The 21,537-nt window shown below is 39.4% G+C and overlaps 1 protein-coding gene across 7 annotated transcripts in view; it reads left to right on the forward strand.

Annotated features, from left to right (window-relative positions):
* LRCH1 (leucine rich repeats and calponin homology domain containing 1) overlaps nucleotides 1-21,537 on the forward strand; it is a 204,174-nt gene that overhangs the window by 81,316 nt on the left and 101,321 nt on the right. For all 7 annotated transcript variants that reach the window (XM_050766275.1, XM_050766279.1, XM_050766278.1 and 4 more), the window contains exon 2: nucleotides 18,362-18,506. In XM_050766275.1, coding sequence (XP_050622232.1) covers nucleotides 18,362-18,506 — 145 coding nt within the window. The remainder of the gene's footprint in view (nucleotides 1-18,361; nucleotides 18,507-21,537) is intronic.

Raw genomic sequence — 21,537 nt, forward strand, 5'->3', positions numbered from 1 at the left:
GACTGTCTCTTTACAACGAATCAACTGGTTGCAGTTTTGAGGCTTTTTAGATGGCTTCCAAACTTGTCCCTCACATGTTCAGCAGCCAGACATGCTCAATGCATTGTATATTTCCCAGCAAGCCATGAAGCACTATTGACTTATTAAGAAACTTAGTTTGATGGTAATGAGGCAGGTCTATAAAATAGCACTTTGGGTAGTTTTTACCCATAAAATAGCAATTTGTGGAAGACCGTTAGTATGTAGCATGGACTCTGAAGCTAGAGTATTGGGTTTGAATCTCAGCTTTTCTACTTTTTTTTCTAGTAATTTTTATTTATTTTTTTTAACTGTTAAATTCTTAACCTACCTGGAATTTAGTTTGATATAGGGAGTTATGTTTGGATCTAGCTGTTGATTCTTTTTAAATAATATTTTTTAGTGATTTTTTATCGTGATAAAATATACATAAGATTTATCATTTTAACCATTTTAATTTGGATGTACAAATCAGTGTGGCACGAAATACATTCACGACTTGTCCACTTTTTAGCTATGTTAGAGGTCAAATTATTTTACCTTTCTGTGTCTCCATTTCCTCTTCTGCAAGTGGGAATAATACTCCCATTAAGTTGTTATGAAATTAAGACTAAATTCAGGCTGGGCGTGGTGGCTCACACTTGTAATTCCAGCACTTTGGGAGGCCAGGGCAGGTGGATCACTTGAGGTCAGGAGTTTGAGACCGTCCTGGCCAACATGGTGAAACCCTGTCTCTACTAAAAATACAAAAAATTAGCTGGGTATGGTGGTGCATGCCTGTAGTCCCAGCTACTTAGGAGGCTGAGGCAGCAGAATTGTTTGAACCTGGGAGGTAGAGGTTGCAGTGAGCTGAGATTGTGCCGCTGTACTCCAGCCTGGGTGACAGAGCGAGAATCTGTCTCAAAAAAAAAAAAAAAAAAAAAAAAAGACTTCATTCATAGGAAATGCTTGATGTGTACAGGACAAAATAAGTGCTTAATAATAGTTGGTGGCCATGAGGATTTGTGGTACTGGCAATCCCCCATTTGCTAGTTAAGAAGCATTTTTGAGCCTGGTGCCATATCTCTGTCCCATACATATGCCTGTGTGGTCACAGTTATTGCCCGTTGAATCATAGTGGAGACCTCGAGAATTCTCACTGGTAACACCGGATAATTTTTTCATCATTTTTGTGTCTACTTTAGCATGAGACCACTACACAGTTTGATCTGCAGGGGAGAAAAGGAGATTTTCTCACAGATTTATATTTCAAATTGTTTGCAAGGCAATTGATAATGAAAAGAGAAAATCTACTTACTCTTCAAGTTCAAAGCATAATGAAAGAGGCTTGAAGAGGGTAGACTTCTGAATATATTCCATAAACAGTATCTCTTTTCAGAGCTTTTGAGAAAACCCTTGTTTTAAAAAAAATGTGAGCAACAGTTGTTATTCATGAATTCTAGATGTGTAAATTGTGTGATCAAAATGAGAGGAAAAAGAGAAGTCTCAAGGAAATAAGCATTTTGTCTACATTTAAGTCTTTTGGAAATATGTTTGAAAATAATATACCCGTTAAATATATTTCCTTAAATTGTTTAGATAAACTATTTCTGTTGTAGTTTCTGGTAAATAGTAATATGAAATGGTTTCTATTTCATTGTGAATAACTTCATTACTTTTTAATTCAGCAAAAAGCTCCAAATAGAGCTGTAAAAAAGACTGCAGAAATCCTCTGAAATGAATAAACTATTTTTAGCCTTAAAATTCATGTTTCCACAATGGAATATACTATATTCAGCCACCATCACAAAAAATGTCTTTCTTATCGGTGCTGCCCTAGCTAAATGTGAACTTTAAAAACTGGAAAATCAGGCACTTTGTAGACAGTTCACTCTTTGTTTTATATTTTTGGGCTAAGGAAAAGACATTGCCCAAGGAATTATTTCTGGAAGGAGTCTAACTTCTCAATCAGCATAGTAGTTTAGCCTACAATATTTTTGTTGTTTTGAGAATTGATAGCGACCCTAAATATAACAAAAGAATATTGATTTCTAAAGCATGGATCATGTTGGTTCCTAAAAAGTGAGTGATAATGTAGCAATTAAATTCTGTCCCTATATTATACACAGTTGGTCAGGCTATCGGCAGAATGCCGTCATCATTATTGAATTGCGTAATAAACACTTGGGGCAGAGTGCTATAGTGGAAATAAAACTACATTTTGGTTTAGGACTTCCTGCCCTAGCCCGTGGCCCATAGAGCCAAGCCTTCACATTTCATGAAGTTGTGAGGGGAAAGAGACAGGCATTGGCCTCATGGTAGCAGCTGCTGGAAGGTTCTTTTCCTAGCTCATTTTCCTTCCTCATTTTTCACATTTTTCCAGGGTGACATCACATGTGGTCACTATTTATATGCATCTCCCAAGCCCGCATTTTAGCCAAGACATTTCTCATGGGCTCTAGACCCACAATCTAGTGGTCAACATACTCTCTACTTGGTTGCTCCATAGATCCCCTAAGTCAAGGCATGAAAGTCTAAACTGATCGTGAGTGTCCTCTCCCATCATCACCTCCAAACCTGTGTCTTTTCCTGCATTTCTTTTGAGCAACTAGCACGTTTCCAGTCATTCATCCACATCAGAAACCCCCAGATGCCACCAGCTCTTCCTTTCTCCTCACTTTCAATGTTTAATGGAACACTAAGCTCTGCCAATTCTACCTCACAAATGTCTTGCCTGGCCATTCCTCCTTTCTGTGCCACCCATCTTCACCTTATTTCAGGCCTTCCTCATTTCTCACCTGGATCTTTGTAATCATGGCCTCTAGAGCTGGCTTCATGGATCCCTACTGACCATCAGTCCCATGTGCCTCAGCCATAATGCCAGTCACAGTTCTCAAAGAGCTCTCTCCTTCCTCCCTTCCTCATCCAGGCTGTGCCTGGTAATCTGGAGTGAATTTTCCACTCCATCCTGGCAGTCTTCCAAATACTTATCGAGACTCAGCTTACAGCTCAATGCCTCTTTGAAGCCTTTCTCAACCTTTGCAGAGTTGAGATCTAACTATTCTGCTAAATGTAAATCTAACTCTTCATACATTTTCTCTTGTTTACCTGTCTCCCCACTCTCCTGTCAGAGTCTGAGTTACTTGAGGTTGTGAATTGAGTCTTATCCATGTCTGTCTCTAATATCTAGCATGGTATGTCTCATTTATAGCAAACATCCATAAATGATTGAGTGAGTAAGCAAACGTGTGGGTGGTTTTTCCCGGGGTGGGAAGGGTCGGGAAGGTACCACGTAGCCAGTGTGAGCCTCCCTTCAGCCTCTATGACTTTCTGATGAGCATGCTTACAGGTAGTGACTTCTCTTGACTCTTACCAGTTAGATACATGCTCTGGGACCAGAGCTGCAGAATGTAAACCAGTAATTTTAAAAAGTTATTATTCTCTCCGTAAAGATTGGGTTTTTTATAGGCAAAGGTAACAAGGCTGAACACAACCAAGTGAACCCAGTGAATTATATTTATTTCAGTGAGGTGTCTGTATGCACTGTGGCCATCCCAGAGGCCTTACTTTCAATTCATATCCACTAACTCAAGGGGGCTCTACTGCCACCCAGCACTCACACTGCCTTTCTCTTCTGCAGAGACTTTCGCACAGTCTGTTCACAACTTCATACTTTCTCCTGCACTTAAACCTTTAACATTTCTCTATCCCTGCCTCTCAGCTAACTGGGCTTTCAGGCAATCAGAAAGAGCTTCCCTGAGTACCTGCCACCACAGCTTCTCAGTTGTCCGCATTCGCTGGCTAGTCTCCCTTGCTGTGGAGGAATTGTTGATGCGCCTGGGAAGGCCACACCCTCCACTTGAAAGATCCGGTTCCCTCCCACCTTTTTAAGAACATCACTCCATCAGTTGTCCCTTTCTCTTCTGAATTGTCAGTTTTCCCCCCGTCCACCAAGCTATTCCCCATCAGCATACAAACATGCTGATTTCTTGCCTTCATACCATGCCCCTCTTCAGCTTCCATCCCATTTATCTGCTCTCTTTTACCTTGACTTGCCTAAACTCATAACTTATTCCTCTTTTTTCAGTCTCTCTTTGCAGTTTTTAAAGCTTTTAATTTTGGTAAAATATATACAACATGCAACTTACCATCTCAACCTTTTTTTTTTTTTTGAGATGAAGTCTCTCTCTGTCACCCAGGCTGGAGTGCAATGGCACGATCTCGGCTCACTGTAACCTCCGCCTCCTGGGTTCAAGTGATTCTTCTGCCTCAGCCTCGCGAGTAGCTGGAATTACAGGCATGTGCCACACACCTGGCTAATTTTTTTTGTATTTTTGTAGAGATGGGGTTTCACCGTTTTGGCCAGGCTGGTCTTGAACTCCTGACCTCAAGTGATCCACCGCCTCAGTCTCCCAAAGTGCTGGGATTACAGGCGTGAGCCACTGTGCCCGGCCCATCTCAACCATTCTTAAGTGTGCAATTCGGTCATGTCAGGTACATTCACATTATTGAGCCACCAATCTGCAGAATGTTTTCATCTTGCAAAACTGAAATTCTGTACCCATTAAACATTAACTCCTCATTTTTCCTTCCTCCAAGCCCCTGGCAACCACCCTTATACCTTCTATCTCTGTGAATTTGACTACTCTGGGTAATCTTCCATTCTCTCCTGAACCTACCTTCATCAGGCTTTTGCTCCTACATTCCCCCTCTGCTGCTTTTCTCAGGGTCACCTGTGGCCTCCACGTGCTGGATCTGACAGTCATTTCTCAGCCTTTGGCTGATTTGACCCGGCAGCAGCCATAGGCACAGTGGAGCGCTCCCTCCTCCTTGAGACACTGTCTTCACTTGGTTTCCAGGGACCTTGTTGGCCTGTGTTTTCCTCCTTCCTCACAGACCACTCCCTCTTAGTCTTCTTCCTCTTCTTGCCTCTAAAGGTTGGGATGTCCCAGGGCTGAGTGCATGGCCCTCTTCTCTAATCTTCACTCACTCCACTTTAGAGTATTCTTGCCATGCCATTTATACTCTTACAGTTCCCAACATTTGTCCCTGAGCTCCAGCTGCGAACACTTCCTTACCTGCATATCTAATAGGTGTCTCAACATTTGCATCTCCAGAGTGACTCTTGACCTGCCCCACAATATCTGCTATAGGCTTCCACATCTGAGGATGGCAACTCCATTCTTCCAATTTCTGAGGCCAAAATTGGGAGTCCTAATTGACTACTGTTTTTCTCTCAAACCTCCATCCAATCAGCAAATACGGTTGGCTTTACTTTCAAAAGATACAACCTGAATGTGGCCACTTCTTGTCACTTCCACTCTGCCACTCAGGCCTAACCGCCTTCTTACATTGCTTGGGTTGTCACCTCCTCCCTGGCCTCCCTGTCTGCCCTAGATTCCAAACACAAATCTAGCGAGAAGAGCCTGTGAAAATGTGAGCCACCCTCTGCTCCAAGCCGTCCAATGGCGAGGAAATGGCAGACTTTGACAATGGCCGAAAGCCCTGTGTGATTGCCTACTCCATGACCTCATTGGCCTCTGTCTGATTTCCTCACCCTTGTTCCCTCGCTGGAGTCACACAGCCTTCCCTGGTGTCCCTGCAGTATGCCACCCTGCTGCTACCTTAAGGCTTTTCTGCTCGCTCTCTGCCTGGGGAGAGGCTCAGCCCTCAAGGATCCCGTGCCTTCCTCTCTTCTTTCCGTCAGCTCTGCACTCAGACGTCATCTTGGTTGCGAATTCTTCCCTGGTTACCCTGTTTAAAGTTGCCACACCTCTCCCGTACTTCCTAGTTCTTTTTTCTTCTTTATTTTTCTTTCTAGCACTTACCACTCTGTAACATGCCATGCATTTTCCTTGTCATTCGTGTTTGTGTCGCCCCACTGGAGGGTGAGTTCTGGAGAGCAGGAGTTCTTCGCCGGCGTTCGCTGGGTTCGCCCGCTGCTTAGAACTATTGCTGGCGCATAGTAGGTACACAACAAGTATTCCTTGAATGACTATAGAGAAGAGGCTTTCACAAAACAGAAAAAGCGTAATTGCCCACTTCAGCCTCCTAAACTATAGGCTTCTTTTGAAATTTCAAGTTCTTATTTTATCCAAAAAAGAACAAAGCTGAGTTAAACATTGCTCCAAAAGATATCTGGTTTCCAAGAATGACATATAGATGAAATTGTAATTTAGGTTGCTGTGGACATGTTAATACATATAAAATATTTATGATAACTATAGTATTTGTATTACATACAAGAAAATTATTTTGGATTTGCAAATCAATTCATATAAAATTTATTTTCTTATGGGACATTAACTATATTACAGTAGCTTTGAATTTTCTGAATTATATTTACTTAAAAATGTCACTGGCAATATCTTTGAGGGTTACTTTTTTTGGATAAAACTTGTGGCAATGATTCCTCCTTTGACTGCTTCAGCAATATGTCAAAACTGGCACGGAACCTTTGAATAGCTTTTGAATTTTTACCTCGTTTGAAATTAAACAGTTACTGATGTAATTAATACTATATGGTATAAATTTTGAATTCTGCGTGATTTCTACTTCAAAATGATGCCTATTGCCTTCATTCTACTTTATGTTTAACACAAGTATTTGAAAAACCTGAGTAGTGGTTATCTTGCTTAGTGGAACTATAATTTACTTCACGTAAAAAGGAGGATTCATTTCTTTATCTTGGAAGTCTTTAAAAATATACTGATACATTTCCATCCCAAATTAGCAAGTCTCCTAGAGGGACAATAATTTTATCTTTGCTAACTGAAGATCTTACATGGCCTCATGCCTAAGATTATTTACTACATATAATATTAAAATTAAAAAAAGTTTGATATGCCACTAAAAGACTTTTAAATAGGAGAGATCTAATCAATCACGTATGTGAACGTGTTGCGTATACTACAAAACCTCTAGATCCTCTTTACCTTTGCAAGGGGTGTGGGTAGTTTTGGCTTTCCTTATATTTTTATTTGTTATTTATGAAGTATATAATAAAAGAAAATCTAAGAAATTGAGGATTAACAGGATTAATAGACTGTTAACTGAAGTGTAATAGACTGTTTCACGGTATATTTGACTTCAAAAGCTTCCAGCAAAGATAAAAATCCTGGAAAAAAACTTTCTGGTTTGGTCATTTTTATATAAAAGGCTTTGTTTTTTCCAGCAAAGAACATTTCTTTTATGGTTGAGAGTTTCAATATTTATGTAATTAGCAGCTCACAGCAGTGCCTTGTTTCATTCTTGATTCTAATCCTGAAATGATGATAACATACCAGCAAAGCAGCAGCCGTAGAGTCCACGGAGCCTACTTCTCTGCCTTTTTTCTGTCTCCCTGTAGAGAGAAGTCCACTCCCTTCTCTGATCCCAGGGTAGTGTAAATTTGGGCATGCAGAAGGTCAATGTTCCTTAGCATCCTTGGGATTCATTTTCTTTGCATTTCCCAGATTACTCACCTTGCAGCAGTTGTCAGATCCCTTAACTAGTAACTAGTTTTCTTCAAATTATGGTACCACAGAGACTATCTGTGGACTGGCTGGTAAGAGACTGTTACCAGCTGCTCAGCTTTAGTCAGGCAATAAGGTGTTTGTTACACTTCAAATACTTAATCATGTGATTTAGCGAAGGGCCATTTGAGCTCTAAAGCCTCACAATGGAAAGTTTCTGAGACCTCTGCCCTCCCTCTCACACCCCAGAGAATCCCTAGTCTCCTGCTTTCCTCTCCTGCTATCTGCATGACTGCTGCTAGCCTGCTCAGCCAGGAAGATGGTCCGCCACAGACCCCTGTTCGCTGCCCAGGGTCTCAGGACCCCTGTCCCGAGTGGAGTCCCAAGCAGTGTTGTACTTGCCAGGAAGCTCTCTGGGCTCTTCTGCACCCTTGGGGAACCGTGTCCCTGCAGTAATCTGTACTCATGTTTATTCCCACACTTCTCTCTAGAATTTAAGTCATGAGCTGTGTGTCTCCCTTTCTGTACTCGGAGAGTGTCAGAGGAGGCCTGGTGTCCTAGTTATATTTCATTTTTCAGCTGTCGTTTGCTGAACTCCAGACACTGCTAACTGCTTTGCATGCATCATTTCACTTCTTCTTCCTAATGTTTACAAGGTGCAAATGAACCAAACACATACAACTGGCACTGTGATGAGTGAGGGAATATAGATACATTGATCATTGAATGGAGCTAGAGAGAACTGTTAGGTAAGTTGAGCATTAATTTAGTGGAAAGAGAAACTTTCAAACTAACTTACAGATTTTTCACTTATTGTACAGAACTATTATTTATTTATTTGTGTCTCATGGAACCCAGTAAGAGTAATAGCTATCATAATAATGATAGTGGTTATTCTTAGAGTGCTTCACTCTGTGGCAGGCACTGCTCTGAGGGCTTTACATGTATCATCCCATTCAATCCTTTCACTAATTCAATGGAGCCAGTACTATTAATGTCCTCATATTACAGATGCAGAAATTGAGGCATAGAGAAATTAAATAATTACTTCCAAGTTCATGCAGCTAAGTGGTGGGACCAGAATTTGAACTCAAGCTGTCTGACCTGAGGACCTGGAACCGGGCTGGGTTTCCAGCAAGAAAGGACAGTGCCCATCTTGGGCTGGGTGGAAACATGACACTGAAGACATGGGCTCTTTGTTCTGGAGAAAATATTAGGGACCTGGTCAGAGCTCACTTACTTTTAGTAATAAATATTCAATTCAATGAATATTTGTTAAGCTTTTACTGTACAACAATGAACAAAGATCCTAATCTTCATGGAGCTTACATTCTAGGAGGAGAAAAGAGAAAATGCACATCTATCTACATGACTAAATTGCATTGCTATGTTGGAAGGTTATTTATGTGCTAAGATAAAAAGAAAATGTAGAACATAGGAAGAAGGTTAAGATGATTACAAAAAAAGTTTTAAGGAGGTGATCAGGGAAGACCTCATGGTTCATATTGGAGAATTGTTGATCACATTTCTGTTGTTTGACCTGACTTCTTTGTTGATCTGTTAAGAGATGCAGGCTGAGATCTTTACTCACTCAAAACTTGTAAGGAACTGCTTCATATTTCTGCCCATTTAACCCTGGAAGCGTCGGGTTGTTTTGTCTGCAGAGACAGGGGTGAGTCAGCCCATGGGTTCTGCTTTATTGGCTGGGTAGCACTCCCTTACTGCAGGGCAGTTCTGAATGTGTGCCCCATGGGTGCTGAGTCATGGGGCTGGGTGGGGTGTCTAGAGGAGTGGGAAGTGAAGGTCAGACACCGAGGATGTTGCAGAGCTGAGACAGGAATTTCAGGATGGATAGAAAGATGTAGCTGAGATTCTTCTAGAGAGACCCTTGCCTGCCTAGGTGAAGATAGGGATGGATTGTCCAAAGAGGGCAGATGACCCTAGATCCTACCTCTACCCAAGGACTATCTCCACCAAGGCAGTGGTCCCAAGAAGAGCAGCAAGAGGGTGGAGATAACAGAGCAGCCCCCTCAGTACTGGGAAAACAGCAGGTTCCATGCACTTTTGTGGTGGGCCAGGGCTTTAGATGAATAAGTGACAGATTCACCTCTTACCCAGTTATTGAGACATCATGATGTGTGCTAAGATTCTGAAATTAAATTTCCATGATAACATGTTTATGGTGTCATTTGGTCTTCCTGTGTGGAACTGGTATGGATTTCGACTTTCAAGATGAGATCTTCTCTTCGGACCATAAAACAAGATGTTGCAAATGAGGTTCCCAGCTGTCCTGGTCTGTCGGCACGGCTGCTTGATGGCTCTCGTCACGGCTGCTCGATGGCCGTGGTGGCTGATAACTCAGGATGTTGTTGCTGGAGAGCGGGGATCTCGTCCAGATCCTCCTGAGACACCACTTTCCTTTTTCATACAAAAACAACACTGTCCTTCCAATCGTGCTGACTGCACACCAGATTCCATTGACTGTTTTTCTACCCTACCCTGCTTATTTTTATTCATCTGGCTACTTTATTTTAGGGATTTGCAGAACTTATCTTGGCAGCAGTGACTCTTATTGTTTTATTTCTGGCTGCTCGGCTTTCATGTGAATGCTTCCATTAAGAGGTGGACGTGGGGAGGACGTGGTTCTGGGGTTCCGGTTTGCTGCCTAGGTATGTTGGCACAGATAGAGCTGTGGCGGCCCAGCTCTGCGCTGCAGAGCCAGACCCAGGCTGGGATTCCAGCAGGAAAGGACAATGCCCATCATGGGCTGGATGGATGATACGTGGCACTAAAGACATGTGCTCTTCTTTCTGGAGAAAATATTAGGGACCTGGCCAGAGATCACTTACTTTTAGTACAGAGCTATAGAATCTTTTTAATGCCTGGTGACCAGGCACCTGAAATGGGTCAGTCATTTTTTTTGTTTGTTTTACAAGCTATACCCATATGAACAACTGATGTTGCCTGTATGCAGTTCTATGAGGCAGAATCAGTAGATTCAAGACAGGACTTTGGTGTCACACAAAACTGGATTAGTTCTTGGCTCTGCCACTGACTAACTCTGTGTCCTTGGGCAAGTTACCTAACCTCTCTGGTCTTTAGTGCCTGCATGTGATTAGGAATCATAACAGCACCTGCCTCACTAGGTTGTGATGAGGATTACATGAGGAAAAAAAACCCCACAAATTTTCTGTGATCATGGACAACTCAAAATATGCAAAACTCCATATTCCAAGTCAGATTCTTGTTGCTCTGATTGTATCAGAAACTAACTGAGGAGTTCAGAGTAAGAATCTAACCTAGCAATGCTTAATTCCAGATTGGCTAAGATTTTCTTTCCCAAATTAGGTTATTTCTCAGGTACTAGCGTGGTATCCAAACCACACCCTTTCTGGGAACTACCTCTGCTCTTAGGACAGCAACATCTGTGGAGGCTTGGTTTAGGTAGAGAAAGCAGAAATAGGTTGTCATCTGTTCACCTGGCTTTCTCATAGCACAGTGGGAATCAGCCGGACATCTCCAGAATCCTGATGTCCAAGTTTCTGGCTACGAACCCCAGGCTTTAGGATGTTAAAAAAAAAAACTCTCCAAATGATTGCAGTGTGCCAACAAGATTGAGAAACAATACACGCATATTTTGTTTAGGGAAATAGCTCATAAGCCGACTCACTAACACCTCTATACAAGCATATTGATAATAGAATTAGAGCAATAAATAACAAAGACAAACACAAATTCTTTATCAGCATGTATCTCTAGCTTTTAAAAGCTTACTTATCTTTCTGTCATTTAGACCCTACCACCTTTTCGCAGCCCCTTGCCCATTTGCCCCCTCTTATTTGGTTGCCGTTGAAGACAAAGATACTAATTGCCTTTTTAACATTTTCCTGTTATCTATGAGTTCTTATTCTTTCTGTCTTTCCTGAGTGGGAGAACCTTGATTATTCACACTTTGATGTATCTGTCATTGTTAATGGTGCTTCCGGCATGGCTCTGCCCTTTCAAAGGCAGAGTTAGAAGTGCTTATATCTCTCTGTGAACCATGAACGGACTGCCTTCTCATGTCTTTAATTCAACTAAGTCCTAGATTCATTCCTTCCTTTCTCTCTTTTTCTCTCCCCTTTAAAGAGGGACCAGATGTTGTTTTATTTCTTGGTTATCAGGACAGAAAAAATTTTGAACATGTACGTATATCTTTCACTCCCACTATTTGTAAAGGGATTATCTATTCTGGATTATCAGAGTCAAAACATCTTGATCCAGACTCACTTCCACTTCCCTTCTAGATGTCTTCCCCATGGTGGGTTCTCAAAGACACAAGATGATTTCCGTATCAGCCTAAGCAAAGCATCAAAAAGCAAACATGCCCATTTTTTTTTGCACCCTCTTCCTCTCTTCTGTTAACAAAGTTGAGGATTAAATGATAACTCAGAGAAAAAGCAAGTCATATATTTGGAAGCCTATGCATCAAAATAGAGTGTTTATGTAAGGTTAATACAATCAGCAATTCGAGCCAAGCTTCATGTTGTTACTTCTATAGTTAAGCCCATCAGCTGACCTATTTTTTTCAGTACTTTCCTTTTTTATCCATGATTTTCATCACTTTCTTACCTTCCGAGCTTATACGAAGACCATGTTGACTTTATCTTGGTTGAATTTTGGACACATAAACGTGCAGTGAAGATTTAATTGCTGTGTCTTCCTGATAATAAAGCTGGTCTTGCTTGGCATTATTCCATGGAGAAAGAGTGGTCTTGTGTGGGGAGCTCTGTCCATCTTTAGCGTTGGGCACATAAGTGACAGAGGCTTTCAGAGCCTTAGTTTTGTCATCTTTAGGTGGGGCTACTGCTGCTACATGCGGTGGTTTAAATGAGGTGCCAGATGTGAAGCTGCAGTGTCGGGCATGCTTGAATTGGTCAATGCATGACAGACTTTGCCAACTGTCATTCATCTACCGTCTCCCAAATGCCTAGCTCTTTATTTGTACCATTTTTAAAGCACAATTAGGGCATCCTGCCTTATGTTTCATCCTGGTTTGCCTCATCTTACTTTTCAAAATTTAAACTCCTTGAAAGTAGGCCTGAAGTGGTTTCCCATTTCCGTAGATACTCCATCCTTAGTGTACATTGAGCATGCATACCTAATTCAGCATGGAGTGAATGAAACTAAACAAAGAAAAAAAAAGGAAAGCTTTTGTTTTTCTGTTTTTCTGTTTTGTTTTAACTTGGGCAATGCTGATCTGGGGAACTGTTTTTGTATAGCCAGTGAAAGTGTCTAAGCTGTGTGTAGATTTTGTAATAGAGTTTCATCCTTGTTAATGTAGAAATTGTAACACAAACCCAAGACAACAGGGGACCCATTGCATAGGTGAACTGTCACTAACTCAGTGGACAGTTGGTCTGCCTGTTTGTCCAGCAATGTAGGCCTGGGCATGGCAGAAGCTCACTGTTACCTTATAACTTTATGAATGTGTAATGTGTAGCCTGGCTCCTTTCAGAAAGGAATCCTAAAAAAGTACATATAGAATAGCATAATTAAAAACAAGAATTAAAAGAGATCAGACACAACTTAAAATAATGGGAAAATGAAGGCTGTATCAGGTAAACCTCCTTTTCCTTTCAGCTAGCAGGACTAATCTTATCCCTTGAGAGGCTCTGACCAGCCCTTAGCACAGCTGCTTCTGGGATGCAGTCAGACAGCCAGGGAAGAAATTACTTGGAAGAAAAAATGCCAGAGTTTCCCTTTAAACCTGGGGATTATGGAAGAAAAGATAAGAAGGGGGGAGAGCAAATATAATATGCATTGTAAATAGTAATGAAAATACCAGACTGATACGCTAATTAGTGCAGTATTCTAGCACATTTTTAGCAAATGGTTATTAATGATGCCTTTAGTAAGTTTAGCCCAGAATTGAATATTAGCTGAATTTGTAAGTCATTTTGTAACTTATTTGTCTTACCATTACATTTTTCCCAAGTTTGAAAACAGAACACTTTTAAAATTCAGATTATATGATGGAATATATATTCTACAGTGAAATGTCAAATTTATTAACATAATATGCAAATATTTAATTACAGTATTGGTGGGTTTGTATTTTATAACTTCTTGTGATATTTAACTGCTGCTATTAATTATGATGATGAAACAAAATTTCTTGGATTTTGAATATTTTTGACTTAAAATATTTGAATTCAGAATAAATTTGAGTTATTCACATAAATCTTAGCTCTGAAAAGAATGTTAGAACTCATCTAGTTTTATATGCTTTAATATTACCTATTCAGAAACAGAGGCCTAGAAAATTGAGCAACTTTCTCAAACATTTCAGGTGGTCGTAGATTTAGAACTAGTCTTCTGCTCTCAGGTTAGAGTGGTTTCTATTATTAATTTTATGCCTCGTTGTCCTTTAAAAGGTTCGTAGCTATGTGACAGTATTTCTACAAAAATACGATTTTCTTCTTGCTTAAAGAAACATTAGTGACACTGAAATCACAGAAACACTCCCATTACCTAAAATAGTTCTTGAAATATTCTACGCGCATATATTCTATATCTTGTTCATTCAATTAGATAGTATAGTTCTAGCAGTTCTCAGGAAAGGTAAAGTTTGGAATGTAAACTGGACCCTCAGTGGAACTTCCTTGGAGTTGAACCTGAAGGAAACAACACATACAAGTTTCCGGGGCAAATTTCCAGCCGTGTAGCACATCAAGATCACTACGTCTAGTCAAGTGTTTCAAAAAGAAAGAACGCAAGAGACTTCTGGAATTCTTTTCTATTTAGATTCTAAACATTCGTGAAAGGAGGCTTGCTTCAATATTTTCCTTAATTTAATATGAGGAAATTCACAGTTTGCTCTGGCCTCTTAATTCTTTTTAAGTGAAACGAAATTCTTTGTGCAGAGAAAGAATAAGAATGCTGATAGGCGAATGAGACAGAGGTATGTATACACACAATTACATATGTTATCATAATGTATATATATTACATATCACAATCAAATAAGCAATGCAGTGATATTTCTAAAGACACAGAAGTATCTACAGTGAGAAGTCATCCTCCCATTCACTCCTGTCTGCCTAGCCAGAGATCCTTTCTCCAGAAACAACCACTTTAAACAGTTTCTTGTATAGCTTTCCGGACATAATCTACTTATATTTAAATAATTATGTAAATATTCATTAAAACTCACAAATACTATATGCACTGTCCTGCAACTGTTTTTTTTTTTAAACATTTAGAATCTATTTTGAAGTTTGTTTTGTATCAGCACATGTAGAGCTGCTTCATTCATTTTTGTGGCTGCATAGTATTAGTATTCCATTATGGAATATAATGTTTAATATTACATTCCATCACACAAAATAGAATTAATATTATATTAATATCAATTGATTTAATTTTAGCATATTTATGATGTTTGTTAATGGTATATTAATACTTAACCAGTCTTGTATTTTATTTTCTTTCCATCTTTTGCTCTTTGAAAGCATACTGGTCGGGCGTGGTGGCTCATGCCTGTAATCCCAGCACTTTGGGAGGCCAAGGTGGGCAGATCACCTGAGGTCTGGGGTTTAAGACCAGCCTGGTCAACATGGTGAAACCCCATCTGTACTAAAAATACAAAAATTAGCTGGACATGGTGGTGTATGCCTATAATCCCAGCTACTCAGGAGGCTGAGGCAGGAGAATTTCTTGAACTCAGAAGGTAGAGGCTGTAGTGAGCTGAGATCACACTACTGCACGCCAGCCTGGGCGACAGAATGAGGCTCTATCTCAAAAAAAAAAAAAAAAAAAGAAAAAAAAAAAGGAACCATGCTAAAAAAAAATAGGTCATTTGCATATGTATAAGAATATCTGTAGATAAGAAAGACTGCTACGTTAAAGTGTATGTGCATTTGTAATATTTACAGATATTACCGAAAAATATCCTTCATTCACATCACCATGGCCTCAATATTACAATGTGTTTATCAGATTTTTTTATATTCACCATTCTAATAGATGAAAAATACTATTCCATGTAGTTGTAATTTGTGTCACTCTAATTTGAGTGTGGTTGATCCTTTTTTCATATGCTTAAGAGCCATTTGTATATCATTTTCTGTGAGCCATCTGTTCATATCTCTTTTTTTTTTCTTGTTTACGATTTGTCTTATTTCTGTCAACTGTAGAAACTCTGTGTATAAAAAATTTGCCTATTGGGTTTATGAATTGTAGAACTTTCCATCCTCCCCCATTCCTTGATTGTCATAAATGTTTATGGTGAAGATTTTGATTTAAAAATGCCATACTTTTGTGTGTGTGTTGAATTTGGCACTCTCGCTTTATACTATTCATACAAAGCCTTCCCCATTCTGAGATCATAAACACAACCCATGCTGTCCTGGTGCTGTTACGGCTTTTCACAGTAGATCTCTCATTCATCTAGACTTTATTGAGATAAAAGGTGCGAGATAGGTAGTCATGTTTTTTTTTTGTTTGTTCGTATTAGGTGGCTATTCAGTTTTCTCAAACTATTGGCCTTGTGTCTTTTCCCTGTTGATTTGAAATGCCACCTTTATTACGTACTTCAGTGGCCCCTAGCCTTTTTGGCACCAGGGACCGGTTTTGTGGAAGACAGTTTTTCCCCAGGCCAGAGTGGGGGATGGTTTCGGGATAACTCAAGTGTATTACTTCATTGTGCACTTTATTTCTGTTATTACTACATTGTAATATATAATGAAATAATTATATAACTCACCATAATATAGAATCAATGGCAGCCCTGACCTTGTTTTCCTGTTCTAGACGGTCCCATGTGAGGGGGATGGGAGACAGTGACAGATCATCAGGCATTAGATTCTAACAAAGAGCACGCAACCTAGGTCTCTTGCATGCACAGTTCACAGTAGGGTTCGTGCTCCTATGAGAATCAATGCCCGAGATGATCTGATAGGAGGCAGACCTCAGGCGGTAATGTGAGCAGTGGGGAGTGGCTGTAAATACATATGAAGTTTCACTTGCCAGCCTGATGCTCACCTTCTGCTGTGCAGACCTCTACCAGTCAGGTCCATGGCCTTGATTTCCATATGTATGTCTCTTGACCCATTTCCCATCTTAGTAATTCATGCCATTGACCTTCCCATCTATCCACCACATTGCTTTATGATGTGTTTTTAGTATCCGGGAGAGTTCATCCTCTCAGGGCTCTTTGTTGAGAAATACTTTACTATTTTCACATTATTTTACCGTGAGGTCTTTAGAATCAACTTGTATAATAACCCCAACAAATTTTTTTAAATTCTGGAAGTATTTTTTTGTTTAAATTGGAAGTGCCTTAAATTATACAGATATAATTAATTGTCATCACCTGTTAAAATTTTGCCTTAGTAGCATTTTAAAGTTTTCGTCATATAAATTTTGCATATTCCTTAAGATTTGCTGGGGATTTTGCCCTTTTGCTATTATCATAAATTACATGTCTTCTTTTGTGTCATTTTGCTGGTGTGTGTAAAATATATAAAATATCCCTTAATAAGGTTGTTTAAAAATAAATATTGTATTCTACCAAATGCCTTTTACATATCCTTGAAGATGATCATGTACTATTTTACTTTGGTCTGTTTATAAGGTGAATTGTTCTGATAGTATAAGATCTTTGTATTCCCTATGCTCCCATAAAAAAGGATGATTTCATGTCCTTTGCAGGGACATGGATGAAGCTGGAAACCATCATTCTCAAAATTATTCCTTAAAAGTTTGTTAGAATTGTCCCTCTGAAGCTAACTAGTCCTGATTTTGCTTATTTGTGTATTTATTTATTGGAGGGAAGGTGGCTCTTTAACATCTATTTAATCTGTGATATTGACATATTTACATTTTCTGTGTTTTCTTTGGCTAAGGTATGGTTCCTTAAGTATATGTTACATATTTACTGATAATCTTCAGTTACTGTTTGAGTCCCTCCTGATACAGGGTGAGGTTATCTATTATTGTTGAGTTGTTTTCAAAAGTGGTGGTTCTTATATTCTGTGTTTTATGGAATTTGACAGTCACGTCTCCCATTCATTTTGATATTAAGATATTAAAGACTATTTAGATATTAAGATATTAAGGACTATTGCATAATTTTATCATTGGGATGGTAATACTGTAGGCCATACTGTATGATTACACTGTTCTGAGGACTATGATTGCTTTCTTTGGTACATTTGCCCAGTGGTGTCCAGTTTTACTGCTGATTGTGCTTCATAGAATCAGTTCTTAATAGACACAATTTATCTCAGTCTTATATATTATAAGCTCTCAGTAATTCTAGTGAATAAAATACTTGGTTATTGTCTGTTATGTGTTCATTTGTAAAGAATGTAAAAGACACGTTCCTATAAAAATTAGCCAGGCGTGGTGGTGCGTGCCTGTAGTCCCAGCTACTCAGGAGGCTGGGGTGGGAGGATCACCTGAGCCCGGGAGGTTGAGATTGCAGTGAGCTGAAATCGTGCTGCTGCAGTCCGGTACAGGCAACCAAGTGAGATCCGGTCTCAAAAAAAAAAAAAAAAAAAGCAAACTTGAATTAATAATTTTGGTAAATATGTATGTATTCAGATATGTTAAAGGATAGCATTTTACATACTTGTCTGGTAGAATTAGTTGGAAATAAAATAATTTTTAGATACAGTAAAAAGTTCTTTAGAGAGCTAAAAAGTTTTAACGGCATTTTTGCCTTTCCAAATCCCATGTGTTCCAGAATTTGTCAAGGAAATAGAAAAAGGAAATAGAAATCACAATGCTGTAGTAACAGAGGTGCAAAAAAAATGATAATGTTGGTCAAAATGTATAATGTTAAGAAAAACAGTGTTTGTGGTTAATAAAAGTATATTGATTTTGTTCAAATTTTATTGAGAAAATATTCTCTCCTTTTCTCATAGATTTATCTAAAAACAGACTGGTTGAAGTTCCAATGGAATTGTGCCATTTTGTATCACTGGAAATTCTTAATCTGTATCACAACTGTATCAGAGTCATTCCTGAAGCCATCGTTAATCTCCAGATGCTGACTTACCTGAACTTGAGGTAGGTTAAACATAAAAGTTGTAATCAAATTCAATGAAAGAAATAAAAAACTTATGCTTTCATTTCTATCCATTTTTTTTCACTCTTTGCAATTCTTGATTTTTCTTTGATGTAGATCCCACAAAGATGTTTTAAGTAATAACTTTTCTAATAAATTTGTAATGTTGTTAATACTGCTCTTGGTGCAAGACTTCCCTGAATGTCAATATGACAAGGGTTTTTTAAAAAAAATGATTTATATCATTTATTCTCTTTGTCTACTTGGTATTTGTAAGGTTGTAATTATGTTGTCTTCAAGTATTCATGTAGATTTTGGAGGAGGAAGTATAAGGGAAGTGAAAAAGAGTTTGGTTGTCGGGACAGACAAGGATCAAAAAAAAAAAAAAAAAAAAAGAGAGAAAGCCTGGGTGAGCTTTGGCAATTATTGATAACATTGGGCCTTGCCACCTAGTACTAATTGAGCTCATTCACTTTAAGCCTTCTTAAGAAAGTTGAGGAGCACTGAACAACTGTAGCCAGATACGAAGTTTGCTATCTATCTTTCCATCCCACTAACTTAGGTCAGTGTTTGCTGAGCATGGTTTTGTAATGTGCATTGATTGATTATGTACAACACGGTATCATGTATTAATGCCCCTGAGTAGCTATGATGTTAAGAAAATCAGTTATTTTAAGGCCTTGGTTTTAGACTTTGCAGCTAGGTGCTCTGGTCAAATTCTAAATCCTTTCCCCATATCTGAGATGTCAGGAGAGGGAGGGAAGCTGTTTTATCAAATCTATCTTTACCGTGAATACAAGATCCCCAATTGCAAGCCTGAATGTAACCTTTTCTCATGTCAGTTGTGTCATGTTGGTGTGCAAAGGGGAGCAAGGCTTGTGTTGAGTAACAGATATACCCGACATCAAACTTCAGAAAGTTCAATGAACCAGGTATAATGTCAGTGGTTTTTTAGTTTTGATTTAGTTTTGATTGTTGTTTTGATTTAGTTGGCTACCAAAAATTACTGGTTTTCTCTTGTTTTCCTTGAAGTCAAAAATGAGTTTCTGGCTGGGTGCGGTGGCTCCCGCCTGTAATCCCACCACTTTGGGAGGCTGAGACGGGTGGATCACCTGAGGTCAGGAGTTTGAGACCAGCCTGGCCAACATGGTGGAACCGCATCTCTACTAAAAATACAAAATTAGCTGGACGTGGTGGCGCATGCCTGTAATCCCAACTATTCAGGAGGCTGAGGCAGGAGAATCGCTTGAACCTGGGAGGTGGAGGTTGCAGTGAGCAGAAATTGTGCCATTACACTCCAGCCTAGGAGACAAGAGCAAAACTCCATGTCAAAAAAAAAAAAATAAAATAAAATAAAGAGTTTCCGTTGCATTTCTGTAGAAGTGCTTTTTTTTTGAGATGGAGTCTCACTCTGCCACCCAGGCTGGAGTGCAGTGGTGTGATCTTGGCTCACTGCAAGCTCCGCCTCCCAGGTTCACACCATTCTCCTGCCTCAGCCTCCCAAGTAGCTGGGACTACAGGTGCCCGCCACCACGTCTGCTAATTTTTTGTATTTTTAGTAGAGACAGGGTTTCACCGTGTTGGCCAGGATGGTCTCGATCTCCTGACCTCATGATCTGCCTGCCTTGGCCTCCCAAAGTGCTGGGATTACAGATGTGAGCCACCGTGCCTGGCCAAGTGCGTTTGTTTTTTTATCAGGATTGAAAAAAATCCTAGCAGTTTTTTAAGTAGCCTTAACTTCTTTTTGGTAAATAAGGTGTAGGTTACTGTTAGGATCGTCTGGAGGCTCATGTATCTAATCTTCACTTCTGCAGATTTCTGACTTATCTGACCATTTTGAATTTTCTTGCTGTTTCTGACATAGTAGGGTGTTAATAACCTTGGAATTTCCTGGTGCAGCAAGCATAGGTGTCTATAGAATTTGCATCAGTATCTCCCTAAGACATCTGTACTCTAATTCCAACATATACAGGGGAAAGCATGTGTAGTTCACTTACCTACTCCTGTCCTGCTGTGACATTTTCACTGCTGGTAGTCCTGGATGCAGTAAGTCTATATATTTAACTTTGCGTTGTTGTATTTAGTCCATGTTCATTGAGAAACTTTTGGGTATAGATGACATTTTACTTTTACGATGATAGGGATTTTAAAATGCTAATCATACCAGATAATGTAATCTTAAAATGTATATTATATTTTTAGAACATTAGTAAAATGGTTTTGGTTTCCATGTCACACCTAGTTGAGAAGAGATTATTGCTGTCTTCAAATGGGTAGGAAGTATATATTGGAGTATGGATCCGAGGATGTTTTAAGGCAAAGATGGAGAATTCATTGAAACTGATGATGGCTGAAGAGGACCATGTGGTATGTTATAAGCAGTGTTTTGTGATGAATTCCTGGTAATGGAAAGGAAAAAGAATATAGAAAGAGGCTGTTAAGCATCTAACTCTTTAAATATTGTTTTCAGTCTGTAATTTTTAACTTCATGGTTGTATCTGTTTTCTTCAACGTACGTGGGTCATTCTGTTTTTGTTCTGTTTTTCTTTGTCCACTTCTGCTACTTTTAATAATACCATGTCTGAGACCTGTTCTCCCGTATTGAATCATGTGCTCTTTGAAGGAATTTGACAGATAGAGAAAATGTGAGAAAAAGCTTACCTCTCTGAGGTATTGTATAAAGATAAAAGAAAAATGTGTGGCTATCCTCTAAACTTTTTGAAAGCCAGATACTATATATACATACATATATATATACACACACACACACACACAAAATTATTTTTAAAACTTCCTATAAATTTATTACATGAGTATAAATGTATGACATAAAGTAGTATGCCGGGCGCGGTGGCTCACGCCTGTAATCCCAGCACTTTGGGAGGCCGAGGCAGGCAGATCCCTTGAGCCCAGGAGTTCAAGACCAGCCTGGGCAACATGTTGAAACCCCATCTCTACTAAAAAAAAACACAAAAATAAGCCGGGTGTGCTGGCGTGCGCATGTAGTCCCAGCTACTCGGGAGGCTGAGGTGA

The sequence above is a fragment of the Macaca thibetana genome, chromosome 17 (genome assembly GCF_024542745.1).
Source record: "Macaca thibetana thibetana isolate TM-01 chromosome 17, ASM2454274v1, whole genome shotgun sequence".
NCBI classification, from domain to species: Eukaryota; Metazoa; Chordata; class Mammalia; order Primates; family Cercopithecidae; genus Macaca; species Macaca thibetana.